At 42.6% G+C, this 11,446-nt stretch overlaps 1 protein-coding gene across 1 annotated transcript; it reads left to right on the top strand.

Annotated features, from left to right (window-relative positions):
- Positions 1–547: 547 nt before the first annotated feature.
- Positions 548–9,386, top strand: PHF5A (PHD finger protein 5A). Its single transcript, XM_035127484.3, has 4 exons — positions 548–620; positions 2,153–2,176; positions 5,259–5,425; positions 8,886–9,386. The coding sequence occupies exons 1-4, from the start codon at positions 569–571 to the stop codon at positions 8,973–8,975; spliced, it is 333 nt and encodes a 110-aa protein (XP_034983375.1). The 5' UTR covers positions 548–568; the 3' UTR covers positions 8,976–9,386.
- Positions 9,387–11,446: the final 2,060 nt, after the last annotated feature.

Here is an 11,446-nt window from a genome sequence, read left to right on the forward strand (position 1 = left end):
AAATCAATGAGGAAGTCTATTAGTTTAGCATAGCTGACTGAGGAGCTGCAGCGCGTTCACCAGAAACAAAACAAAAAAGTAGCAACATTAGGAGTATTAGGTAATTTCTGCCTCGGGTTGCTGCGCTAGCATCGTGAATTCCTTCCCAAATTTCTATGAGCAGCTCTCACCTCCGCCCTTAGAGAGCGAAAGCAAAAGAAAGTTGAGGCCTCTGTAAGCATTTCAAGTTTAACTACAATGCCCGTTTAAAAAATGTTCAATCTCTAGCGTGCCAATGACGTCAGTCGAGAGGGCGGTACTCTGCCAGGTCCTTATAGAGAGAGAGTGAGTTGTAAATTGCCGACATTTCCCCTCTTCTAAAGATATTCTAAGAGCTACGAAGAAACACGTTATTTATTTGCAAGATATTCGAGTGTGGTAACCAGACGCGGTAGCGCGCGAAAGGAAATTAAAAGCCAGTTTGTGTGGAGGTGAGCGAGTGTGTAGGACCTTCGCTTACCCCAGGACCTGAAGGGGTCAAAGGTGAAAGGCCAGTAACGACAGCGGCGCGAGGCGAAGGGTTCCAGGGATGGCCAAGCACCATCCGGATTTGATCTTCTGCCGCAAGCAGGCGGGCGTGGGTGAGGTCCCCCCTTCCTTCCCCCTTTCACTCGGACCGGGAGCCTCTGGGTGCCTGGGCTGCGGCGGGCGGCGGGCGGAGAGCAGCGGCCGGGAAGGCCATACAGTCCGGGTCCCCGAGGCGGGAGGCTCGACTGACTTCTGCCCTGGTCCAAACGGTAAAACGCAGCGGCGCCTCACGTCTGAAACGGAATTGCGAACCGGCGCGGAGAAGGTGGACTGAGAGCGCGTGGGCCTCGCTCGTAGGGGTTGAAGTCGGAGCCGCCCAATGAAATTGATCGGCGGGAGATTCAGAAACGGACCGGCGAAACCTCCTTCTCCTCATCTCGCAAGCGGCAGTGAACTCGGGGGATTCCGTGCCCTCAGATGCCGTGATAGTCGCAGGCTTAGGTGGCTTTAGAATGAGCTTTAAATCAGACGAGGTCTAGTCCGTTTTAGGGCTAGCCGTGATAGCTGAATTCAGAGCATAAGTTCTGTACAGAATAACATTGTTGCTCCTTAGTGGCTCTCCCTTCCTTCAGTTGCCAGCTGATCCTTAGGATGGTTCATTACACACAAATGCATCTCTAGAGCCCATCACTGTTCACCCCCCTTGTCAAATACTACTTAACACAGTGCAGTGTTTGTCTACCAACCTTGCAGCTGTCATAAGCAGCCCTAGAGGGGAAAAACAAATATATCTGCTGCATCATTGTGGCTTTTAGATAGAGGCATTTAGGTCCTGCTGTATAATATTAGAACACTTAAGTTCTGATCAATCCCTAACATTTCTAATTAAAAGGATTTCAGCTAGATGGGATGCAAAAGAAGAGATCCTCTTGCAACCAAATACTTGCTTAAAGTGGAATGAATGTTGTATCAGTACAACAGCTTTACATTAAAAAAATCCTTCCAGTAGCACCTTAGAGACCAACTAAGTTTGTCATAGGTATGAGCTTTGTTGTGCATGCATGCTTTAACCTTGTAGGTTAAACTGTACCATACTTAATAATAATAATAATAAGACATCCCCTGAAAATAAGCCACTGTGTGTTTTTTTGAGGAAAAAATAAATATAAGACGGTGTCCTATTTTTGGAGAAACACGGTAACAGCTTTACATGTTTCCTATGTGAGTCACATAGTCACATCTAACGTCCTGCATTTATGTCCCATTCACTCCCGCTTTTAACTGATATTTTATTAACTGCTTCTTAGTTGCAAGGATTTTTTTTTAAAAAAAAATCATACTTGCTACAAGATTTTCCTACCATACATGGATGGTACTATACATGGACTACCATACATGGACTAAGCATGGATAGGATCAGCCCTGAATATCAGTCTGGATAGGATCTTCTTATGGAATACCAACAGTTAAGTGTTTATTAAACATTTTAGTTAAGTGCCTTTAAAACTTATTATTCTCTCATAGTTCACCCATCCCCACCTGAATATGAGGTTAACCCTGAAGAGTAGTACAGATTCTAGAAATAATGTAGATCTTTCAGAATTTCCAAATGAATGTTATTAATTTTTCTCCATTTTTATTGCAGCTATTGGACGACTATGTGAAAAATGTGAGTATAGCTTTTTACATACTGTGTGTCTTCTGTGATTTGGAGCCCAATATTGTGAATCAGGATTTCTTCCAAGCTGAGTAAAGTCTGTCTTCTAAAATGCAGTTAAACTTATAGGTATAACCAGTGCCTTTTTCTAGAAAAATAGGTGCCAGTACTCACCATGAAGCTGTTACAGTAAGTGCCACACTTTTTAACAACGAAAAGAGGTGTCGATTGTGCGTACTCTTGAGTACCCCCTGAAAACAAGCACTGGGTATAATGTAATTTTAAGTTTAAAATTCTAGCTACACATGTAGTATAATCTTATTATAGTATAACCCTGCATGTTCAGAATTTCCCCACTATGTTCACTGAAACTTAAAGGTAAAGGGACCCCTGACCATTAGGTCCAGTCGTGACCGACTCGGGGGTTGCGCGCTCATCTCGCATTATTGGCCGAGGGAGCCGGCGTATAGCTTCCAGGTCATGTGGCCAGCATGACAAAGCTGCTTCTGGCAAACCAGAGCAGCACACGGAAACGCCGTTTACCTTCCCGCTGTAGCGGTTTCTATTTATCTACTTGCATTTTGACGTGCTTTCGAACTGCTAGGTTGGCAGGAGCTGGGACCAAGCAACGGGAGCTCACCCCGTCACAGGGATTCGAACCGCCGACCTTCTGATCAGCAAGCCCTAGGCTCAGTGGTTTAACCACAGCGCCACCTGGGTCCCTAATTCACTGAAACTTACTCCCAGGCAAATTAGTATAGAACTGCAGTTTGAATGTTCAAGACTTGCCATTGACTTGAGAAACTCCACCTTTTCACCTAAACATGTCTGAAACACTTTTGAATCTAAACCCAAGAGAAGAGATGGAATTTAAAAATTGGCAACATACCTATATGTTTACTTTAGATCATGTAAAAATAAAGTCATGGTGGATCAATGCTATATAGATTGTAAGAGAGGTGAAAAAAGTTGGTAAGAGTTTAAGTGAAGAAAGAAAAGGGTTGAAAAATGTATCAAAACATGGCAGCTGTTCCCTCCAATCCCTCTTTGACTTCATGCTTCCTAAGAGCTTTACAGTCTTAAGCAGGGATGTCTGTGTTGCTACAGTACTACTGTAGCTACATTTTTCTCAACCTTAGAATGTCTGAAGAGACCATGGGCTGTTTCAGATGTAACGTTAAACCATACATCCCCAAACTTCGGCCCTCCAGATGTTTTGGACTACAATTCCCATCATCCCTGACCACTGCTCCTGTTAGCTAGGGATCATGGGAGTTGTAGGCCAAAACATCTGGAGGGCTGCAGTTTGGGGATGCCTGCGTTAAACCATAGTTTGACACAGACAACTTAAGACTTCAAGGAAGCAGACCAGGAAAGCAAGGCACCTGTGAACAGAGGGAAGGTGTGCACCAGCCTCAGGATTCTTGATGCACCACATCATGCTTGGGACTTTTGCCCAATCCAGCCCACAGAAGACACTCCTAGCATTCCTGATATGCTGCAGCTGTCTTTACTGGTACTGTATTTTAAGATGTAACAGTTACACATTCATCACTGTATCAGGGGCAGTGAAATTCAGGCTCAGGAGCCAAATTCCAGGCCTTTCTGCCTGGCCCCTGGAACTCTCCCCAGTACACACCTCACTGACCCTGTTTCACAGACCCAGGAGCTCTGGCCTGGCTGGAATGTGTCCTTGAACTCTGATAATTCCTCTTGTACTCATGGATGGAGGATAGAGAGGGTTGGTTGAGTATGCATAGAAACTAGGCTACTTTACAAAGGTAAAATTTAAATTTGGTGCCATGCCCACTTTTGCCCCACCCCACCCACCTTTGGCATGTAGCCCCAGGAAGGCTGCCCGGAAAGGAATACAGCTCTGGGGTTGAAAAAAGACACACACACACACCCCACACACCCTGCACTCCAGGGTCTTCTTCAAAGATCAGAAGAAGTATGAAAGCACTATTACAGCTGTTCCTCTGGTTCTTAAAAAGCACAGGTACCTGTAAAGTGAAAGCAAAATTTCAGGCCACACAATGACCAGGCTAGCTAGTGTCCATTTTGAGGTGAAACTAGGCAGAAGTAAAGGATGTCAGAAAGGATGAAGTTATGGGCAGATTATGGCTTTTCCTAATATCACTGTTAGGGTAACATATGCTGTCACTCCTGGTCATAAAAGGACAGGATAACAGCACAAGCTATTGCAGACAGGAAAGAGATGGCTTTTTCAGCCCAGGGATGCAGAGTAAGAGAGTAGAAGGTGCTGCTTCCTAGGGCTTCTTGCCACACAAATGAAATGGCTCCCTACTCCTGCCCCATCCTCGAAACTAGAAATACAGCAGTACTGGGGGACGACGACTATGAGATGGTCTATTGTAGCTGTCACCTAGAGATTATCAGCAGCATTCTTAAAAAGAATTTGTTCACCTTCCGAAAGAAAGAGCAAGTTAAACAAGTCCTTAGTAGGAATAAAGATTAGATGGACAAGGGTAATGGGATATGAAGCTCTTTGTCTTTAGGTCATTTGCTTGGATATGGTCCAGGCTGGCAGTGCTTGTCATTGCCATCTGTTGGCTATTTACTTACCAGTACTTGCTAACTTTGGTTCCATACCTCAAGAGCTATCTACAGCGATAATGGCTTCAATTATGTATGTGTGCACTTGCCCTTTCAGCCTTTCCTAAAGCCAAATTAAGAAAAGAAGTTCACTGAATATACCTTTCAAGTGTAGAAGATTTCATTGGCATTATATGATTGATGTATCTGTGATGCTGCATTCTGTGTTCATCCCTGCAAAGAGATGCTGATTTGGTATTACATATGATTAAAAAATTCAAAAAATGTGGCAGACTGGTTTATGGAGAAGTTCAATCAAATGCCAATTGCCTTGGGCTTTAATCTGTAAACAACTCAAGCCATTGTATTTGGGGTGTGGCAACTCCACCTTAAACACATCTGCCTGGAAGCAAGCCCCATTGATGGCTTGCTTTTGTAGCATGTTCTGTGGGTAATCTAATATGCTGTATATATTCTTTCTGTGGGTGGCTTGTCTGCATCTTTTCTTTCAGTTGAAATATGTGTACTTATTTTGCAGGTGATGGCAAGTGTGTTATTTGTGACTCTTATGTGCGGCCCTGCACATTGGTGCGCATATGTGATGAGTGCAACTATGGGTCTTATCAAGGGCGCTGTGTGATATGTGGAGGTCCTGGTGTCTCTGATGCATACTACTGTAAAGAATGCACCATCCAGGAGAAAGACGTAAGATTGTTACAGGGGTTTGGATTTTTCCGCTCTCTAAGTTGCATTCGTTTGTTCTTAAATATTGTTGTTGGCCCATGCGTTGGTAAACATCTGAAGCTTGGGATACTTATATTCTAATATCTATATGCTCTCATGTCCAGTACCTTCAATAAAGGCATATTCATAGTTGTTTCTTTCAAAAGGGCCCTAAAACGAACATAATTTATAATTACAAACTTCTAAAATAGCGTATGGCTGCAAACCAGTAGATAGATTTCATTCATGCCTTAGATTACAAGAGATCAAGGACAGAGGTTTAAAAAATAAAAATCAGCATCGGCAGTTGAACCTTTAATAGAAAATTTTAGTATCAACTACCAGCCGTTGTAGTGTACTGATATTCTAAACAGCAATCTGGGTTAGCAGTCTTGGGGTGGGGTGGTTTGTAAGTTGCAATGGCATCAGATTTTCCCTCCAGTGACACACTCCTACAAATTCCTTTCTACAGTTGTACCTTGGGTTGCAGACCCAATCCATTCCGGGGTGTTCACACCCCAAAAAGTCCGCAACCCAAGCGGCGATAGAGTGCATGCGCGATAGAGCACTCCTGTGCATGCGTGAAGCGCGCAGAACGCTTCTGTGCATGCACGCGGGGGGGAACCCGGAAGTAAACACTTCCGGGTCTGCTGCGTTTGTATCCTGAAAGAATGCAACCCGCAGTGGACGCAACCCGAGGTATGACTGTAATGTGACTTGTTGAGATTCCTCCATTGCAGGCGGTTAGACTAGATGACCCTCAGGGTCCCTTCTATGAATTTGGGATACCTTATATTTTTGTCTGAGGATGGGTATTACAATGTTGCCACAGTAGAGCTAGTGTTCTTCTGTACCAGAAACCCTTACAGTAAGAGCAGATTCAGACTGTTTTAACAATGAATGAGTACAGAAAAAAATGCCTTGACTCTAAAGTGGCCTTGCGAAAAATAGGTCAGGGCTCATGCATCTTTAATAGTTGTAGAGAAGAGGGAAGGTACATCTGTTAAAGGTGCAGGAGCTCCTGTCCTCTCTTTTTTCACTTCGCTGCTCCAATTGTACCACAGAAGTGCATTTACCTATAAAGTGAAATGCACCTGTTTTGCTGGTTGCTACACAAGGACAATAGAAGTGACCTTGTTCCTACCCAGCCATCTTGCATTTGAGTTGAAAAATAAGCAGAAGTAGAGAGCATGGCTCTTGAAAATGGAGTGGCTGACAATTGGCTTTGTTCTGTCTGATACTAACTGTGTAGGAAGAGCTTGGTAGGAGGAGGTTTTTAAAAAGGAAAGGGCTTTTTGAATTTGCATATACATTACTTGATGATTTGCAGTTGAATGTGTATTGACTACCTCCATTTAAAAGTACTGTTTGAGATGCTGTGACATTAGAGCCATCTATGGTGTGATAGGTGCTTTATGAGTAAATTGACATTGGATTCTACAGTTGAGTGCATGTTGAATGTGTGCATAAACTCGTCTCAGCTGTAGACAGAAAAGAAGGCACTCGGGCTGCTACACAGTATGAAGAAAATGGGTCAGTAACAATGGGTTCTTTTAGCATAAAGTACTGCTGCAACCTGGTTAAGATGGGATGCTATGAAGAGGATCCTCTCCAAATCAGACAGATGCTGAAATGGCGAGGCCATGAAGTGCAGTTGGAACTGGTTTTAAAGCTATTTCTATACTTGTGGGAAGTTTGCCAGTGAATACAATAGGGTAGCCAGGTGAAAAAGAGGCCAGGGCTCCTTCACCTTTAACAGTTGTGTGTGGGCACCCTGTCTGCTTTTGCATCTGATCACACAGTGATGAAAGTGCCCCTCCAGAAAACTGGCATAGGGCATGCACAAAATGTGCCACTTCAGACTGGGGAGGTATTTATTGATTTCCTGTGTCAAAGTGTAAACTGGAAAATATTGCATCTGCTGAGCGGGTAGGTTGGTGAACAGAATCCAGTACCCTGCAAAAAGCTCTCAGATCTATTAGCTTAAATGTAACTGAAAATTATCTGTAAGGTGGGCTCCTCTAGCTGTAACTGTACCACGTTCTGTTTCTTCATCCCTTCACAGCAGCTATTGGAATAGTAGCTGGTCCCTGCCTACCCTGAATCCAAACTATCCTGGCATATTCAACAGCAATGATCTTCTACCTGCCTAACCCTGTAGCTGCCATGCCAGTAGTGTTAGAAACTGAGATATGAAAGCTAGGAGCTAAATGGCACCTTAAACCTATGTTATGGGTGCAACAACAGAATATCTAGGTGCGCTTTTAAAAGAACAAGCATACAAAGCTGAATATGAATGAACTGCAGCTAAAATATTATGTTCATTTTTCACGTGCTCTAGTCCTTCCCCTGCCTACCCTCCTAATATTTTTCAGAGGGTGTCTTCACCAGACTTCAGAGAGTAGCTGGAAGTGGGGAGGCAGAAAAGGGTCCTCCTTTCCTTCCACTCTGCAGTTTTAATCTGAAATCTTAGGCACAGTACTGCACCCAGAGCTCAGAAACTGCTCGTGCTAATGAAATTCCCTGTCACAATGGGAGTTTCGAACACTGCATGCCAGTAGCAGTCTGTAAGGTGCCACAGAAATGAGAAAGAATGCAAAATGGAGAAACTTCTCAAAAGTGCCAACTAAGATTCATTATAGCTCAGTGCATTTCAGAACATAAATTCTTTCTTCAGGAACTACCTTAAGCCATCAAATTCTGTAGCGCCGAACAGCAGCATGCTATTTGACTCCTCGAGGAGCTCACATATTGGCTTTCTGTTGCTTTTTCATTTTCTAGATCTTATGGTGGTTAAGAGAAATCTGAAAATATGCTGATGTATCTGCAGAAAGCTGAAGCAAAGTTTTTGAGTTGGGCTTGCAAAGTGCTTAATCTTCTTGCTCTGTACAGCTCTTAATATTTCTCACTGTCCATGCCTGCTTTCTTTGGGTAGCCATGTCATACTCAGAGTAGACCCATTAAATCAATGGACTTAAGTCAGCCATCACTAACTTAAATCTGTTGATTTTCATGGGTCTACCAAGTATGACTTTGATCTTTTAATTCCTCTGTTTTTGCAAAAACGCTCCAAATTCTGCAAAGCCCCGAACACCAAGGCCAGATTAAATAAAGGAGCTTTGTGCAACTTATTCTGGATGTAGAATTTATATGCCCTTGGTAGAGAAAATTGAATTGCAGCACTATCCTAAAATAGTGTACTGTACTCAGAAATAATTAAGGGTATCTAGAATTGCAGCCTTTGTGGCAGAATCTCTGTTAGACTTCAAATGGAAGGTTGGCATAACTATCTTTAGCCTGTATGTGTATCAGAATCGGGTCTAGTGTTGAGTGATGATTACTTTTTTCTTGCACACCCTATCTGAGCTGTGAGATAACTTGTGTGCTACATTTATTAGCATTACCCTTCTTCTAACCATATCCCTTTTCTGTTCCTTTTCAGCGAGATGGCTGTCCCAAGATTGTCAATCTGGGCAGCTCAAAAACAGATCTCTTCTATGAGCGAAAGAAGTATGGCTTTAAGAAAAGGTGATCCCATCTCCACCATGGTACATTTGCTGGAGACTGCAAGGATTCTAAAAAAAAAAAGGACTACCATCTTACTGGAAAGCAGCTCATTTGTTCTTAGTCCTTAAAATTTGTTGCAGAAACTAGTATGTAAAACTAAATTTGGAGGTTGCTGCCTTCCCTTCCATTCCTTAGTGGTCCCTAATGTTACCAAGGGAGTTGAGCATTTTTATTGCATCTGTGTCTCAGAGGAAGGGGATTTACATTTCAGCCCCTGTGACTTCCAATCTACCCCTTTATAGATAAGCAACTTAAATTTCTGTTGACTGAATCCTTTCACTTAGTGTTATGACCGCGCCTATTTTTCTCTGAAGTAAACCAAGCCACAGCATCTTTGTGAATTATGCATCAATAAAGTTTTATAGTAGTCTTCTAAGGGAGGGTCCTGTCTCTGAATCTTTCTGGGCTTCTGTTAGATATGTATAAAATGATATCCTCCAACAGTGGCAAGTTTGAAGTCCACAGCACTGAAAGGCTTTAAAGAACAGCAGTTCATATTGTCTTAACATGTGTCTTGCATCATTGTGAAATGCTTATGCTGTAAAACCTCCATTCTTGCCTACTGTTGAAAAAGTCTAGCTGCCATTTGAGATTTACCCAGGTTTTTTTCTAGTGCAATTATCCACATAGAACTAGTTCAGCAGCAGGAAAATGACATCCTACTGCTGCTACAGACAAAGACCCATGAGAAGCAGACTATAAAAAGATGGGTGTTGCCCTGCCCAGGTTATTCTTCCATCCCATAAATGGCATTGTTATGAGCTGTGATTACCAGATTCCAAATCACAGCCAGACATTGTCCACAAGTTGTCGTCTCTGAAGGGAAACAGTTGGTGTGGTAAAAGGTGTGGTAATAAACATGTACTTCTAAGCACCAAGGTGCCTCTACATGGTAGAAAGCTACTCTCCACAGAACAGGTTCAGCAAGAGAAGCAGCAAGCTTTCTACATACTCGCAACCCTGGACCTCAGCCTTTGCTTCCAAGGTTTCTGAAAACAGGTCACTCTTAACTGACCTTATTCAATTTCATAGTCCACTGTGCCTGTTAGGCAAAGCATATTAACACACCACTACAAGATAGCCATGAATAACATTCTTTCTCAAATGCTATAACTAGAAAAGGTCCCTGTATACTTACTCTGCACTAGCTCCAAAAGCTTACTTTTGGAATTTTGATTTTTATAGCTGGTTTGCCTTTCCTATTTTGTTAATGCAGGTGAAGCTGCTGCTTCTTCTTCTTCTTCTTCTTCTTTCTTCTTCTTCTTCTTTCTTCTTCTTCTTTCTTCTTCTTCTTCTTCTTCTTCTTCTTCTTCTTCTTCTTCTTCTTCTTCTTCTTCTTCTTCTTCTTCTTCTTCTTCTTCTTCTCCTTCTCCTCTTCTTCTTCTTCTCCTCCTCTTCTTCTTCTTCTTCTTCTTCTTCTTCTTCTTCTTCTTCTTCTTCTTCTTCTTCTTCTTCTTCTTCTTCTTCTTCTTCTTCTTCTTCTTGCAAATCTATCCAGGCATGTAGCCACCAGTGCCTGGCTGTTAACCAGAAGGTTGGTGGTTTGGTAGTGGTAGTGCTTGCAACCCCAGTTTGGCACAGCCATGTCTTTATCTGTCCTACACCAGACATCATATACAGTGGTACCTCGGTTTATGAACACAATTGGTTCCGGAAGTCTGTTCATAAACTGAAGCGTTCATAAACTGAAGCGAACTTTCCCATTGAAAGTAATGGAAAGTGGATTAATCCGTTCCAGACGGGTCCGCGGAGTACTTAAACTGAAGCGTTCATAAACTGAAACATGGGTGTAATTGTTTCCGGAAGTCTGTTCATAAACTGAAGCGTTCATAAACTGAAGCGAACTTTCCCATTAAAAGTAATGGAAAGTGAATTAATCCGTTCCAGATGGGTCCGCGGCGTTCATAAACCGAAAATTCATAAACCGAGGTGTTCATAAACCGAGGTTCCACTGTATATCAGGTATAAAGCAGGTAGGCCTGGCTTAGCCCAAATGACCTAATGGGCCAAATGGAGAGGACTATTGGGCCATAGGTTCCCCACATTGGGTATATGATGTGGAATAGCTGAAAACTGTATGCAAGAAAAAGAAGATGTGAAAGAGCATGAAAAGTGTTCAGAACATGACTTGTGACATGATTTGTGGATTCTGTCTTGTCTTGGTCTACTGTTTATGTTGTAGACTAAAATATTTGATACAAAGGGAAGTGACATTCATTTTAATGTGAGCTACTGTCTTGTTAATGAGAATTTTTGCTTCTACTTGGCACAGATACGGTATCTTAAATTTGATATGTATTTGTGTAATGTAGCCTTTCTCAAACTTGTTGGACTACGACCCCCATCATCCCTGGCCACTGGTCCTGGTATCAACAACATCTGGGGACCCAAGTTTGAGAGACTGGTTTAATGCCTAAGAATTCAGCAAAATAGAAA

This window comes from Zootoca vivipara, chromosome 9 (genome assembly GCF_965207765.1).
Source record: "Zootoca vivipara chromosome 9, rZooViv2.hap1.1, whole genome shotgun sequence".
Classification (NCBI taxonomy): domain Eukaryota; kingdom Metazoa; phylum Chordata; class Lepidosauria; order Squamata; family Lacertidae; genus Zootoca; species Zootoca vivipara.